The 17,514-nt window shown below is 45.0% G+C and overlaps 1 protein-coding gene across 2 annotated transcripts in view; it reads right to left on the bottom strand.

The window, feature by feature from the left end:
* LOC109865918 (alpha-1,6-mannosylglycoprotein 6-beta-N-acetylglucosaminyltransferase B) overlaps positions 1 to 17,514 on the bottom strand; it is a 164,021-nt gene that overhangs the window by 98,537 nt on the left and 47,970 nt on the right. For both annotated transcript variants that reach the window (XM_031799884.1, XM_031799883.1), the window contains exons 3-6: positions 15,195 to 15,345; positions 9,674 to 9,783; positions 4,281 to 4,354; positions 1,260 to 1,445 (exon numbers count right to left, since the gene is read on the bottom strand). In XM_031799884.1, the coding sequence (XP_031655744.1) occupies positions 1,260 to 1,445; positions 4,281 to 4,354; positions 9,674 to 9,783; positions 15,195 to 15,345 (521 nt within the window). The remainder of the gene's footprint in view (positions 1 to 1,259; positions 1,446 to 4,280; positions 4,355 to 9,673; positions 9,784 to 15,194; positions 15,346 to 17,514) is intronic.

The following is a 17,514-nucleotide window of genomic DNA, read 5'->3' as shown; positions in this document are numbered from 1 at the left end:
ACACACAGAGACACACACACACACACACACACACACACACACACACACACACACGCTCACTCAAAGACTCTGCTATAAATGGCCTAGATTATCTGGCTAACAGAATCACTGCTGTAATTAGAAATGTTGCCAAACACTAATAAAGCTCTTCAATACTAAAGTACAGCAGACAATTCACACAAATACATCCAGCATTCACACTCACACACACAAAGACACACACACCTTGTGTTCAGGGATCTCTCTGTGTGTAGGTATCTCTGAACCTGGTTAATAGCTGTGCAGGGACTGTGCAGCCCATATTGACTCAGCCTTGAACACCGTTCCGCAAATAGTGTCAGGCACTGAGCTGTATGTTTGAGTGTAAAGAGTTAATTTGTGCAGTGTGTGGAGATACAGCAGTACAACGAGAGAGGGAGGAGAGGGAGGAGAGAGATGGAGGGAAGAGAGAGATGGAGGGAAGAGAGGGAGCAAATGGAGGAGTGGGAAGAGAGGGAGCAGAGGGAGGAGATGGAGGAGAGAGATGGAGGGAAGAGAGGTAGTAGAGGGAGGAGAGGGAGCAGAGGGAGGAGATGGAGGAGAGAGATGGAGGGAAGAGAGGGAGTAGAGGGAGGAGAGGGAGCAGAGGGAGGAGATGGAGGAGAGAGATGGAGGGAAGAGAGGGAGTAGAGGGAAGATAGGGAGGAGAGGGAGCTGAGGGAGGAGATGGAGGGAAGAGAGGGAGTAGAGGGAGAAGAGGGAGGAGAGGGAGGAGATGGAGGAGAGAGATGGAGGGAAGAGAGGGAGTAGAGGGAAGATAGGGAGAAGAGGGAGGAGAGGGAGCTGAGGGAGGAGATGGAGGAGAGAGATGGAGGGAAGAGAGGGAGTAGAGGGAAGAGAGGGAGTAGAGGGAGTAGAGGGAGGAGAGGGAGCAGAGGGAGGAGATGGAGGAGAGAGATGAACACAGTAAAACAATTAGCAGAGAAGGCGGGCGTGCGTTCATTAAAATGTGTTTTCATATCTACCATTCAAGCTTATACAGTGTAAGTATGAAGATCCATTTGTCTATTGGCTGTGCGCTTTTGAGTGTGAATTAGTGCGTGTAAGTGCTTAAACATGTCAGCTTTAGCCACGCGTCTCTTAGCAGGGCTCGTGCGTATACATACGGGCATCTGCTTTTGTGAGTGTATGCGTCTTCCTTTGCGTGTGTGTCCCTCTTCCCAGTCTCTTGATGGTGGTTGTTCGGTGACTGTGGGAGGGGTTCTGTGTGTGTGTCTCACCTGTCTCTTGGTGGTGGCAGTCTGGCGTGTGTGTGTATGAACGGTGGGGGGGCTGCTGTGGTTCCTCCAGGCCAGAGGGGGGCAGAACCACTCCACCTCGCTCAGGTAGATGAGGAAGGAGCAGTCGGAGCCGTCCACCCCGTAGAAGGCATAGCACGGGTCTGACGTCCAGCGGGCACGCATCCACTGGTGATACAGGGGTCAAAGTTTAATGGTCAGGTGACTTTGTCTTTGGTGAACACAAATCAAAGAATAAAATAATTGCCACAGGTCATATTAAAACGATAGGGAGTTTTCGTCATATATTAGATGTACCTAAGTTCCTATGTGCAGTTGGATGGAATTACAGGTTATAAGTAACATTCCCTGTAATTTTATCACTGAGCTAATTTCAGGTCTGCTGAGCGCAAACTTGAGCACAAGCTTGAATGTTGTGAAAGTTCCGTGCAACTTCCAGCGCTCGTTTACTGGTAACACTGAGGCTGTACCCACTAAGTAGGCTACTGTGGCTATTTGATCGTAATGAAGGCCTACCAGAGGGGCCTACCATCAAAAGCAATGGAGAAAAATGCATCCCATAGCATTTTAACATGGAAAGAGCTGCTCCATCATTCAGCCTACAGTAGCAGCCAATGTGCGGTGTTCAAGGTATGCTTGCATTCCATGAGAATTTTGGAAGAAATAAAAACATGCAGGACTTGACATTAACCTGTTTATCCACTTGTCCTTCAGACAAGGAAGTGACTGTAAAGAAACCACTTTACAAAATAAAATGCATTATTATTCCCACACCATTATTACAGAGAATCAGACAAATTATGCTACGTTCTGCCTACTGGCTACTTAGTTTACTCAAGTCTGTCTCAAACTACAAAACTGCCTCTTTAAGACAAAAAAAATACAGTTTACTTGACTCACTTTTCAAAGATGTCTAGAAATGCACATGTTTTGTGTTCTTATAGGAAGCAATCACTCCCCCATTGCTGACTACAAATGATCTATAACTGGGCTAATAAATCACTAACTAGCAAAGGATATGAACAAATGCGCACACATGGCTACATGCAGCTCTCTCTTTAATCTCAAAACATGCTCATGCCGTAAACATTGTCCGCTCATGCTGTAAACATAGTCCAGTTAAAAGTGATAGGCACAGATCCATATATTGCAATGGTCTATTGCATATAGGCCTACTCCAGCTCTGAGTGGTTATGCCTCACAAGTCTCACAAGCCTGTGTAGAGTATGGGCGGAGTACATTTTTATAACTCTGTAGTCAAACAATTTCGTATAAATCGGAAATTAGCTAGGTTGAATTTGGTGATTTGAATGACCTTTTTCACATGTTTTTTAAAAGAGAGGTTGGAATCAAGTATGATGCCAAGGTACTTCAAATCAGATACCACCTGGAGCTTCTCCCCTGACATATAAACATCTGTCTCAGCAGCATCTGTTGCCCTCTGTCACGTTCTGACCATAGTTCTTTTGTGTTTTCTTTGTTTTAGTGTTGGTCAGGACGTGAGCTGAGTGGGCATTCTATGTTGTGTGTCTAGTTGTCCCGTTTCTATGTTTGGCCTGATATGGTTCTCAATCAGAGGCAGGTGTTAGTCATTGTCTCTGATTGGGAATCATATTTAGGTAGCTTGTTTTGTGTTGGGTTTTTGTTGGCCGTTTCAGTGGAGTGTTTCGCTCTGAAGCCAAACTGCATGGAGTGTAATGTGAAGGGGCTGTTGTTGAGGTGGGCAATCAGTTGTTGAGGTGGGCAATCAGTTGTTCTGCTACACACTTTTCAACAACCTTTGACACCACAGGTAGTATACTAATGGGCCTGTAGTTACTCACATGAGCCGGGTCGCCTGATTTAAAGATGGCCGTTATTATGGCCGACTTCCATACCCTTGGAAACACCCTGAGACCAATAGATGTGTTGGTGACCTTAGTAATGGGGCCAAGGAGTGACTCTTTGTAGTTTTTAAGAAAGGTAGAGTCCAGCCCAAACACATCTTTGGCTTTAGAGTTCTTTAGTGAGCTAATCACCTTGTTCACCTTTGACTCAGAAACCTCCCTTATGATGAAGACAGGTTGAGCATCATTTACTAGCACTGAGCCCAAGAAACAAGTGGAGGGGTTCTGTGTCAGAACCCTGACAGAGTCAATAAAGTAGGAATTGAAGGCTGTTGCTATTTCGACTGAATCCTGTGTTAGATTGTTATTCACCATGATTTCTAGTCTTTTTGCAGTGTTACTATGGTTTTTCCCTGTTAACGTTTTTAGATTCTCCCAGATCAGTTTAGAATTTCCCTTTGCTTCACCAATTATGTTACTAAAAAAGTTTGCCTTGGCCTGTCTGATTTCTTTCATCACCTTATTTCTCAACATGGTAAACCTACGTCTGTCATGCTCTGATTTGGATCTTAGGGCTATTTTTAGAGCAGAATCTCGTTCTTTCATCAATTTTCAGATTTCTCCATTTAGCCAAGGAAGAGTCCTCTTTTGGCCAGGTTTGGATTTTCTTTTCTTTAGGAAACCATTTATTGTCGTCTGGATTGTGGATAGAAAAAACTGACTATCAGCTTCCACGTCTGTATAGGACAAGAGATCATTCCAGTTCATTCCCTTAATTGCGTTTTCAAAATAGCTTAATTCACTCTTAGGTATTCTTAGTTGATCCGGCCTTCTAACAGTAGAGAGGTTAAACCTGCTCTTAGACAGCTTTCTGGCTATGAGTGTCAGATTATGATCAGATAGCCTAGTAACCATATTGAATGATTTAGTCACTCTCTCTGGTTTATTACTGAATGTGGCTAATATTGCTTTGATTTGATCACAATTCCCACAGTAAAGGGAAAGGTTGATAGTGTAAAGGGGGAAAACTTTATAAAGTTGAGTGAAGTCTTGTGCTTCTGTACGCGGGCTGATATTTATTCTGCACGGCAGTCCTGGGGAGCTTATAGGGAACATTGGTTATAAGATATCAGGGGAATCTCGTATAGCCTAGCTAGATAGACAGAGAGAAACTCACATCCACTTTGCCAGGGCAGTCTGGGTAGCGGGGATCTCTGGGAACCTCACACTGGCCTGATGAGCCGTCTCTCACTGCCGAAGAGAAGAGACACACACATCATAGTTACACACTGCGGAGACATAGAACACACACAGCATAGCAGAACACTGTGGAGATATAGAACACACACATCATAGTAGAACACTGTGGAGATATAGAACACACACATCATAGTAGAACACTGTGGAGATATAGAACACACACATCATAGTAGAACACTGTGGAGATATAGAACACACACATCATAGCAGATCACTGTGGATATATAGAACACACACATCATAGTAGAACACTGTGGAGATATAGAACACACACATCATAGTAGAACACTGTGGAGATATAGAACACACACATCATAGTAGAACACTGTGGAGATATAGAACACACACATCATAGTAGAACACTGTGGAGATATAGAACACACACATCATAGTAGAACACTGGAGATATAGAACACACACATCATAGCTACACAGTGTGGAGATATAGAACACACACATCATAGTAGAACACTGTGGAGATATAGAACACACACATCATAGCTACACAGTGTGGAGATATAGAACACACACATCATAGCTACACAGTGTGGAGATATTGAACACACACATCATAGTAGAACACTGTGGAGATATAGAACACACACATCATAGCTACACAGTGTGGAGATATAGAACACACACATCATAGCTACACAGTGTGGAGATATAGAACACACATCATAGTAGAACACTGTGGAGATATAGAACACACACATCATAGCTACACAGTGTGGAGATATTGAACACACACATCATAGCTACACAGTGTGGAGATATAGAACACACACATCATAGCTACACAGTGTGGAGATATAGAACACACACATCATAGCTACACAGTGTGGAGATATAGAACACACACATCATAGATACACAGTGTGGAGATATTGAACACACACATCATAGTAGAACACTGTGGAGATATAAAACACACACATCATAGTAGAACACTGTGGAGATATAGAACACACACATCATAGCAGAACACTGTGGAGATAAAGAACACACACATCATAGCAGAACACTGTGGAGATATAGAACACACACATCATAGCAGAACACTGTGGAGATATAGAACACACACATCATAGCAGAACACTGTGGAGATATAGAACACACACATCATAGCAGAACACTGTGGAGATATAGAACACACACATCATAGCAGAACACTGTGGAGATATAGAACACACACATCATAGCAGAACACTGTGGAGATATAGAACACACACATCATAGCAGAACACTGTGGAGATATAGAACACACACATCATAGCAGAACACTGTGGAGATATAGAACACACACATCATAGCAGAACACTGTGGAGATATAGAACACACACATATAGTGGGGAGAACAAGTATTTGATACATTGCCGATTTTGCAGGTTTTCCTACTTACAAAGCATGTAGAGGTCTGTAATTTTTATCATAGGTACACTTCAACTGTGAGAGACGGAATCTAAAACAAAAATCCAGAAAATCACATTGTATGATTTTTAAGTAATTAATTTGCATTTTATTGCATGACATAAGTATTTGAACACCTACCAACCAGTAAGAATTCCGGCTCTCACAGACCTGTTAGTTTGTCTTTAAGAAGCCTCCATGTTCTCCACTCATTACCTGTATTAACTGCACCTGTTTGAACTCGTTGCCAGTATAAAAGACACCAGTCCACACACTCAATCAAACAAACAGACTCCAACCTCTCCACAATGGCCAAGACCAGAGAGGGTGTAAGGACATCAGGGATAAAATTGTAGACCTGCACAAGGCTGGGGTGGGCTACAGGACAATAGGCAAGCAGCTTGGTGAGAAGGCAACAACTGTTGGCGCAATTATTAGAAAACGGAAGAAGTTCAAGATGACGGTCAATCACCCTCGGTCTGGGGCTCCATGCAAGATCTCACCTCGTGGGGCATCAATGAGGAAGGTGAGGGATCAGCCCAGAACTACACGGCAGGAGCTGGTCAATGACCTGAAGAGAGCTGGGACCACAGTCTCAAAGAAAACCATTAGTAACACACTACGCCGTCATGGATTAAAATCCTGCAGCGCACGCAAGGTCCCCCTGCTCAAGCCAGCACATGTCCAGGCCCGTCTGAAGTTTGCCAATGACCATCTGGATGATCCAGGGGAGGAATTGGAGAAGGTCATGTGGTCTGATGAGACAAAAATAGAGCTTTTTGGTCTAATCTCCACTCGCCGTGTTTGGAGGAAGAAGAAGGATGAGTACAACCCCAAGAACAACATCCCAACCGTGAAGCATGGAGCTGGAAACATCATTCTTTGGGGATGCTTTTCTGCAAAGGGGACAGGACGACTGCACCGTATTGAGAGGAGGATGGATGGGGCCATGTATCGCGAGATCTTGGCCAACAACCTCCTTCCCTCAGTAAGAGCATTGAAGATGGGTCATGGCTGGGTCTTCCAGCAACGACCCAAAACACACAGCCAGGGCAACTAAGGAGTGGCTCCGTAAGAAGCATCTCAAGGTCCTGGAGTGGCCTAGCCAGTCTCCAGACCTGAACCCAATTGAACATCTTTGGAGGGAGCTGAAAGTCCATATTGCCCAGCGACAGCCCCGAAACCTGAAGGATCTGGAGAAGGTCTGTAGGGAGGAGTGGGCCAAAATCCCTGCTGCAGTGTGTGCAAACCTGGTCAAGAACTACAGGAAACGTATGATCTCTGTAATTGCAAACAAAGGTTTCTGTACCAAATATTAAGTTCTGCTTTTCTGATGTATCAAATACTTATGTCATGCAATAAAATGCAAATGAATTACTTAAAAATCATACAATGTGATTTTCTGGATTTTAGATTCCGTCTCTCACAGTTGAAGTGTACCTTTGATAAAAATTACAGACATCTACATCCTTTGTATGTAGGGAAACCTGCAAAATCGGCAGTGTGTCAAATACTTGTTCTCCCCACTGTAGATACACACTGTGGAGATATAGAACACACACATCATAGATAGAACACACACACACATCATAGTTGCTCACTTGGAGATATAGAACACACACATCATAGATACACACTATGGTGATATAGAACACGCACATCATAGATACACACCGTGGAGATATAGAACACACACATCATAGATACACACCGTGGAGATATAGAACACACACATCATAGATACACACCGTGGAGATATAGAACACACACATCATAGATACACACCGTGGAGACATAGAACACACACATCATAGATACACACCGTGGAGACATAGAACACACACAGCATAGATACACACCGTGGATATATAGAACACACACAGCATAGATACACACCGTGGAGACATAGAACACACACATCATAGATACACACCGTGGAGACATAGAACACACACATCATAGATACACACCATGGAGACATAGAACACACACACACGATAGTCATACAGACTCTTTAAGCCTTACAGTGGCTCTTCCTTTAAAAGTTGCGGCGTTTTGCAGCACAGCCTGCAAAGTGCCGCAGAATTATACGGCACGCGATTTAAGTGTCAGCCGCTGTTGCCAGAACGACGCAATTTACCACAACCTGCCACCATCTATCACAACCGGTCGCGGCATTAGCTCAACACTTCTAAAGGAAGAACCACCGTGTATATCCACGCCTGCATCACCTTGAAAAGCAACATAATACTTGTCCTGTGAAGAGGATAGACATCCTTAAAACAGACATTTAACAACCTTTTCAGCAAACCGTATGTGCCATCAGTTCCCATGCAACATCCGGCCTGCCTTGGCGCACACTGTTCACCGCGGGGTACAGAAATAAAACCCTTCGTCAGTGCTGCCATCCCTCCCGGGCTAACGGTACAATGTGTATCCGCTCACTCACGCTGCACTCACTGCATTATTTGGTCCATTGAGTTGGCTAACTGCCTCCCTGCACCGGAAGTTATATTGATGAGGCTTCGGTCTTGTACTCGGCCTCTCTCTCTCTCTCTCTCTCTCTCTCTCGCCGTCGCTCTCTCTCCTTCCTATCTCCTGCTTCCTCTCCCTCCCTCACTCCCACTCTCTCTATCTATCTCCCCCTACCTCTTTTTCCCCCCCAGATCTCTCTCGCTCTCTCTATGTAGTCCTCTCTCTGGAACAAAACATTCTCTGACAGCTTCCATGTGGTCTGATGAAAGCTTTGTCTCTGTCTGTCTCAGTCACTCCCTCCCTCAAGCTTCTCTCCTCTCAAACCCGCCACACACATTTCCCAGCGACACAAAAGATTTCAACGCCTTCCTTTTGATTCCAATAATAATAACCGTCGCCGTATTAAATGTGCAGTGGACTAATTAGATAAAAAACCCGAGGCCCCCGCGAGACTCGAGGCCCCCGCAAAAACTAAAAAAGCGGCGGCTGGGAGAGAGGGAGGTGCGAATTCCAACTTCCGAGCACGCCGTCTCTCTCTCTCTCTCTCAGCCACGAGATGAATCACCGCTGCGCCCGAGTCGAAACGCACAATAAAGTCCACCGAGTGTGGTTGTGTCTTCATCTGTGATTAATAAAAGCGGTTGTGGTTCTGCCCTCACGTCCTCGCCGTGAAAACAAAGGGAGATAAGACTAATTGCCTCCGGTAACGACTTTGCTGTTGGTTGAGGAGGGAAGAAGAGCTGATTAAGGACTGTCGATTGAGTTCCCTTGACAGACGCTCGCGCGCGAGCGCGCGTGTGTTTTCCTGTGTGTGTGATTCCAACGCAATCGGCATCAACTGTGCCGGTAGCAGAATTATTTTGGATTTGATTAAAAAAAGGAGGAGTTGGACAGAAGAAGTCAACAGCAGTGGAAGGAAAAGCTATCAAATGGAGAAGGGACTAAAGAAAGACGGCTGGCTGCACTGTTGACTTGTTCTCTCCGAGTAGATCTTACTTTTATTTCCCACACCACCAACTCATTTCATACGCGAATCACATGTCCTGCGGGCCGCTTGTATTTGAGATCTGAGGGGTGAGGGTCTGACGTGTATTGCCGTTCGAAAACGGTTGGAATTGGTGTTCTGACTACCCGGCGAGGATGACAACGGTTCGTGTTTTCATAGAGTGGGAAGAACCTTTTCTCGCTGCTTGAGACAAACCCGACCAAAGCCAAGCCAAGATGCACTGAGCTGGCCCAGTTAGCCGTCCGCCATAGTTGTCACCATAGTTGTCACCATAGTTGTCACCATAGTTGGTGGAACCGTGCAATGTTCATAGAAAGTCATGTTTGGGCCACCCCAATGATGTGAATAAGGCATGGGCAGTTCCATATGTATTGCACAGCAATAACCCAGTGTGTAATGTTAGTGTTATGAAATAGTACCTCTGCCGGCGGCCATGCTGTTCTGGAGGATCTGTTCCACTCTGACCGCCATGTTGGACACGTTCTGAGCTATAGCCTGGATCCTCTCTACCAGGCCTGCTGGCTGGAACCTGCCCACACACACAGACCGAAAAGACACAATCATACAAAGTGAGAAACATACATTGGGGCTGCTCTTTGATCCCACACTGTGTCGAGACAGACAGAGAACAACATCAGTGTCACCTCAAACAACCTGAGGGTAAAACTCCGTACCGTACCATCTGACTGGATGACTTAACAATGCTAATAAAAGTTGAGCAGAGCAAAGAGCGTGTACTTATACATCTCTCTCTCTCTTTCTCTCTCTCTGTCGCTCGCTCTCTCTCGCTCTCTCTCGCTCTCTCTCGCTCTCTCTCTCTCTCTCTCTCTCTCTCTCTCGCTCTCTCTCTGTCGCTCTCTTTCTCTCTTTCTCTCTGTTGCTTTCTCTTGTTCTCTCTGTAACTCTCTCTCTCGCGCGCGCTCTCTCTCTCGCTCTCTTCCTCCCTCTTTGTCTCTCTCTCTTACAGATGTAAGACAGTGTCAACAGGCTGTGAAGAGGCTAATTGTGAGGCACTTGGTTGGAGCGTGAAATAGAAAAAGCCCCATACCGCCTGCTGTAACAGCCAATACAATTTCCTCTGCAGGATAAGACGGCACCCTTGCATATTTAACACCAGTCCCCAGTTCAGATGAGAAGGGAGGGGCAGTTTTGGGAAGGAGTTTAAGTTTACAGAGGGTGTGCAATACCCTCTAACTATTTTGCCCAGTCAGCAGGCAGCATTAACCCCCACTTACAAATCATGCTCTGAGAGAGGATCAGGGAGACTGAGTGTGTGTGCTTTCTATAAATGAGGTAGAGGATAGATTGCTGAGCTGCCTAATTGGCTAACTGTCTGTCCACGGTGATGGGGAGTTAGCTACAGAAAGAGAAACGGTCTCAGGGGAGGAAATGAAACTCATTCTAGACTAGTGTTCTCAGGCTGTGACTGGCTTAAAGTACAAGCTGTAGACAGCTGTAAAGGATACAAAAAGCCCAGACCTAATTTAGCGAATAATAGCACTGATATGTCTGACTTTATTGTGCTTATCCTTGATCGTTTTTATACGTACGTACTGACGTTTCAACGTGGCGACTTCATATATTTTAAAACATGTATTTATTTTATTTAACTAGGCAAGTCAGTTAAGAACAAATTCTTATTTCCAATGACGGCCTACCCCCGGCCCAACCAAGACCAGTCTAGTGTTTGGAAACACCTCCTCATTCCAGGGTTTTTCTTTCTTTGTACTATTTTCTACATTGTAGAATAATCAGTGAAGACATCAAAACGATTAAATAACACACATGGAATCATGTAGTAACCAAAAAAGTGTGAAACAAATCCAAATGTTCTACCTAAAGGGGTCCTAAAAATTCAAAAAACTAATTGCTAAATGATCCATAGTATGACCATCTAAAAGCAATTCCACATGTCAGCTTAGCACCCACCCCTCCTGCAACAATTTTTTTGTGAGGGCAACTCAAGTCTGAAATTTCAAAGCGGAAATTGCTAACTTTAGAAGCCTTTTAAAACACACTACACGTTCGCATTTCCTGCTCGGCAGGAAACTTCTCAGCGACAAAAGAGTGATCAAATTAAGATCCTACATGCTGACTCTGATCAACACAAGTACAGCCAGGAACTCTAAGCAGAGGCTTAGTAGACCGAATCTGTTTGGTGGAATAATCTACATTCAGAAAGAAATAGAGGGCATAGAACAGCCACGATTTGTTATCTATGGGCAAAAGGCAATTGCTGGAGCTTAGTGGCCCACCTTAGTGGCTGAACGGCTGTCTTTGTCGTGGACTAGAATAAATGGATTTCCTGAGGTGTCTCTAATAATTAAAGCCAGAAGCCCGGTTAGATTTTGGTGTCCAACAACAGGACACCTGATTTGGAATCACTTTTTATTTTTATATTTTACCTTTATTTAACCAGGCAAGTCAGTTAAGAACCAGTTCTTATTTTCAATGACGGCCTAGGAACAGTGGGTTAACTGCCTGGTCAGGGGCAGAACGACAGATTTGTACCTTGTCAGCTCGGGGGTTTGAACTTGCAACCTTCCGGTTACTAGTCCAACGCTACCCTGCCGCCCCAGGACTTTGTCATGGAGAGTGTGGTTGTGGAGGGAGAGGGGAGTTGTTGGACAGTCTCATTGGGGGGGTTTAGATGGTTCACCTGAGGTGGTTACAGCCAGCGAGGCTGGGCACAGGACCAAAGCATAGAGCACAGCCCTCTGACGGAGCACAGCCCTCTGACGGAGCACAGCCCTCTGACGGAGCACAGCCCTCTGACGGAGCACACAAGGATTAATGGCGGTGCACAAAGGACACCGAGAGGAACACACACACACACACACACACACACACACACACGCTCACTCACACATTTAGAGTCGGCGACTGCCGCGGAGGGGACGAGCCACGTCGCTCTCTCTGCTCCAGTGGACTGTGATTCCTATTACATCACTCATCTCTACTTTTAATCTCCCTCTCCTTCTCCCTCTCCCTCTCTTTTCTCCACTTCACTCGCTTTCTATCACTTAATCATTAGCTGTTGGATTCCCCTCTCTCTTTCTCTCTCTCTCTCTCCCTCTCCCTCTATTCCACTCTCTTTTTCTCTCTCCCTCCCTCTGAGTTCACTCCGTCAAGTTAGTCCTTTTCCGGGAACACAAAAGAAACAAACCCAAACAGGAAACGGAATTGAATGATTGAATCACCAAAACCTTTTTCCTCACCCTACTCCCCTATGTTGCTCTCTCTCTTTGTCTCCCTCTCTTTCTCCAGCTTGTCTGTTATTCTGAACAGCGTGCCATCCCAGTACATCAAATATGTATACGCCTGTAATCTTTCATCATAATTATCCTTGAATGTGTCTCTGTAGCAATTTTGGTTTCCCTCCTCATAAGGCATGGGCCGAGGACGATGGGATATTGCCTGATTGCGTGACGTCACGTAACACAGGAGAACCCTCTCTCTCTCTCTCTCTCTCTGCTCTCTCTCATATCTCAGTCTCCATATCGATCTTTTTCTTCTCTTTCAGTCCCTTTTTTGCCCTTCCCCTCTCACTTTCTTTCTCTCCCTTTCTTACTCATGTCTGTTAGCACAGTCCCATAGTGACGGATACATAGGGTGGTGTAGGTCATGTGTTTTAGAAGGCACATCACCAAGTCACAGAGGTCTAAGCCTGAGGGGCCATAGGGAGGTCTAAGCCTGAGGGCCAAACTCTCCCTGGGGGCCACTCAGGGGTTCTGGTCCAATGACATATAAAGAAAGCAGAGTAACTGTACTCACACTACCTCTAGTAATTAAAGATGCATTGACTGTACAGTAGATGGGAATGCATAATTGATGAACTGACTGATTCATTTGGCCATTTACAGATGAATATGATGTTATATCTAAAAATAACACATATGGAATCATGTAGCAACCAAAAACGTGTTAAACAAATCGATATATATTTTAGATTCTTCAATGTGTTATTTCATAGTTTTGATGTCTTCACTATTATTCTACAAAGTAGAAAATAGCAAAAATAAAGAAAAACCCTATCATGAGGTGTGTACAAACTTTTGACTGGTACTTTATATAGATTTTTTATATATTTTTTTACACATATTTAACTTCTTTTTTGGGGGTGGTAGGCACAAAACTACCTTCATATTTGCATTTGTTTTTTAAAACAGTTACCTTCAGAAGAGTCCTGTGACACTTTAGGGTTCGTAGAGCAAAATGGAGAACACCATCGTGTTTGTGAGAATCTCCCCTTTCCCATTCATTTGTAGCCCAAACGGTTCGGAAGCTACCAAACAGAAGTGAGCACATCGACGGTATCAACTTTAGACGGGTCTCTTGACACTTGTGGGGTTCAATGGTTAAACCGTTTGTTAAACAGTAGACGAAACCGTTCGGACACTACAGACGTTTGCATGAGAAGATGTTCGGGGATGTCTCGCGGTCTGACTAGCACCGCTACAGCTCTGCCTCCTTTCACCGAAGTTGAGGAAGTGAGACACTGGAGGATGCGGTGGATTGAGACACGTTCGATGCAAAAAAAACATATCTCCAGTTTAAACTGACAGATTTTTGATGGGAATTTGTTTTGTTATGCAACGTAAATTCATGCACTGGTGTGTCAATCGACTCTAGGGGGTTAATTATAATCCACATAACAAATTACATTTGTTGTTGCTGCATGAATATTTTCTGTTGTAGCAAACTGGCTCAAATTAGTAGGTAGTGTGAAACAGTCTTCACGCAAGAGTGGAACATTACCAGATAAAAGTTCACATCTGCGCCAGTCAATATATATCACACCTTCCACTCCCATTTTCACATGCAGGGCTGAACTTCAGTGTTTGTCTGGCATTATTTAACGAGGTTTCTGATTCTGTTGGCTATAGAAATGAGGGATTCTAGTGCCGGAGTCTGATCGAGCGGTAACGCTCTCAGCTCCTGGACCATGTGCATGTATGCCCCACGGCAACAGGGTTCGAGCTTTGGTTCAGCCTATTGCATGTTCCATTCCTACCCCTGGCCTTCCTACAGTAGCTGTCATTCCTCTTTTCATTGTATGTCCTGTCACTGTCCTCTTGAAAAAACGAATACAAGTATGAAAGCATGTTCGAATGTCCTCTATGCCTGTAGCGTGTATACACGCATCTCGTCTGTGTAGCTTTCTGTATCTTTCCACAGAGTTCAACCTGACCCTTAGAAGTTGGATGTGAAATGCAGTAAAAGGGATTGAATGGAGAGCGCAGACAGTCAAACTGGACATTGGCGGAACAGAGGGACTGAAAGTGGATCTGTGCTTGGAAGAAGGGAGCGACAAGGTCAGACAACCCTGCCCTTGTAAAGCTGCCGAGAGCAGACCAGACTACCTGGCAGCCAAACGAGGAGAGAAAGAGAAGGGTCTGAAAAGAACAACAAGAGAGGAGGAAAAAGAGTGAGTGAGAAAAAGGGAAGACAAGGACGGTAAGATGCCTGTCCTAAGCCCACCACTCCATCCAGACCGTACCTGTTGATGGCCGAGCTGAGTTCATCCAGACCGTACCTGTTGATGGCCGAGCTGAGTTCATCCAGACCGTACCTGTTGATGGCCGAGCTGAGTTCATCCAGACCGTACCTGTTGATGGCCGAGCTGAGTTCATCCAGACCGTACCTGTTGATGGCCGAGCTGAGTTCATCCAGACCGTACCTCCAGTTCATTCAGACCGTACCTGTTGATGGCCGAGCTGAGTTCATCCAGACCGTACCTGTTGATGGCCGAGCTGAGTTCATCCAGACCGTACCTGTTGATGGCCGAGCTGAGTTCATCCAGACCGTACCTCCAGTTCATCCAGACCGTACCTGTTGATGGCCGAGCAGAGTTCATCCAGACCGTACCTGTTGATGGCCGAGCTGAGTTCATCCAGACCGTAGCTGTTGATGGCCGAGCTGAGTTCATCCAGACCGTACCTGTTGATGGCCGACCTGAGTTCATCCAGACGGCGGGTGTCGCTGGTGGTGCTGTTGTCCAGTTTGGAGAGGCTGTCCATCCTCTTCAGGATCACCTCCAGCATGTCACTGATCTTCCTGAGCACCCCACGAGACTCCACTCCCCCCATCACTACACAGAGAGAGAGAGAGTGAGAGAGAGAGAAAGGTAGTAAACAATCGATAAACGCCCAATAACAAGAGAGCGTGGAGCGTTCACTATTTAGCTGAGCCCAGTCTCCAATTCACATCATTAAGTAAGCATCCTTCTCTCACTGCCCTACAGCTTCCTGTGCTAGCAGCATACTTTGCCTGACTAGCTTGGGCTAATACATGAATTAATGTCCTTTTTCAATCCCAGACTTCCTACCACCTAGAGTATAATTATTAATGGTACACACTGCCGCAAAGGCCTGAGTTAAGAAACTATGAAGTGGAACTAATGTTGACATTCCCCGCACTCCGGTGGATGCAATTACGTGCAACCACCGGCTGTATTTATTTCACCCTAGTGAATCAGAGAGGTCGTGGGTGCAGACACTGTGTGTGCGCACGTGGGTGCAGACACCGTGTGTGCGCCCGTGCGTGCGCGCGTGTGTAAGGTCAGGCTCTTTATCCTCTTTATGCTCTGATTGTTCCACTTCTCTTTACAGGATTATTTTGTGGCTGCTGGCTAGACAACCCAAGGTCATACACACAGTCAATCTATACACAGTCAATCTACAACAGCTACAGTTGAAGTCGGAGGTTTACATACACTTAGGTTGGAGTCATTAAAGTGAAATACAGATCATGTATTATTGGTATTCACAGTATGTGGTCCTTGCAGGGAGTCAAACCCACAACCCTGGTGTTACAAGTGTGCAAGTACCACCTCCTGATTCAGCTCACACCAAGGACCTCTGCCTTGCTAGCACACTATGGTGGATGCTAGCACACGTGACCACCTTGACTTACCAGTCGGCGCAACACAAAAAGCTAGCTATTCACTGGCGAAAGTTGGGAAACTTCAGGTTGAGGAGTAAGTTTCACACATCCCCATGTACTACACATCCACCATGCTTTAACTAACTGGACCATTGGAACTATATACACTGAACTAAAATATAAACATGTTGGTCCCATGTTTCATGAGCTGATGTAAAAAATCCCAGAAAAATTCCATGCGCACAAAAAGCTAATTTCTCTCAAATGTTGTGCACACATTTGTTTACATCCCTGTTGGGGATAATCCATTCACCTGACAGGTGTGGCATAGCAATAAGCTGATTAAACAGCATGACCACTACACAGGTGCACATTGTGCTGGGCACAATAAAAAGCGTCTCTAAAATGTGCAGTTTTGTCACACAAACACAATGCCACAGATGTCTCAAGTTTTGAGATGGCATACAATTGGCATGCTGACTGCAGGAATGTTCACGACTCAATCTGATTGGCTGGGCCTGGCTCCCAGTGGGTGGGCCTGGCTGCCAATTGAGTGGGACCATGCCCTCACAGGCCCACCCCTGCCCAGTCATGTGAAATCCATAGATTAGGTCTAATTTGTTTATTAAAATTGACTGATTTCCTTATATGAATTTCAACTCAGTAAAATCTTAGAAACTATTACATGTTGCATTCATATTTCTGTTCAGTGCATACATTGCATTCAGACCCCTTCATTTTTTCCACATTTTGTTACATTACAGCCTTATTGTAAAATGGATAAAATACCATTTTATACTCATCAATCTACACACAATATCCCATAATGACAAAGCAAAAACCCCTTTTTTAAATCATTTTAGCAAATGTATGAAAAAAACTGAAATAGCTTATTTACATAAGTATTCAGACCCTTTGCTATGAGCCTCGAAATTTAGCTCATTGATCATCCTTGAGATGTTTCTACAACTTGATTGAGTCCACCTGTGCTAAATTCAATTGATTGGACATTATTTGGAAAGGCACACCTGTCTATAGAAGGTCCCACAGTTGACAGTGCATGTCAGAGCAAAAACCAAGCCATGAGGTCAAAGGAATTGTCCGAAGAGCTCCAAGACAGGATTGTGGAGGGGCACAGATCTGAGGAAGGGTACCAAAACATTTCTGTAGCATTGAAGGTCCCCAAGAAGACAGTGGCCTCCATCATTCTTAAATGGAAGAAGTTTGGAACCACCAAGACTCTTCCTAGAGCTGGCCGCCCTGCCAAACTGAGCAATCGGGGGAGAAGGGTCTTGGTCAGGGAGGTGACCACGCTGGAACCATCTACACGGCTGATTAGCCGTCCTCCGAAGAATCCTTTTCAGAGCAAGGGCGG

Source organism: Oncorhynchus kisutch, linkage group LG20, assembly GCF_002021735.2.
Source record: "Oncorhynchus kisutch isolate 150728-3 linkage group LG20, Okis_V2, whole genome shotgun sequence".
Lineage (NCBI taxonomy): Eukaryota > Metazoa > Chordata > Actinopteri > Salmoniformes > Salmonidae > Oncorhynchus > Oncorhynchus kisutch.
This window is presented reverse-complemented; position numbering and strand designations above follow the sequence as displayed.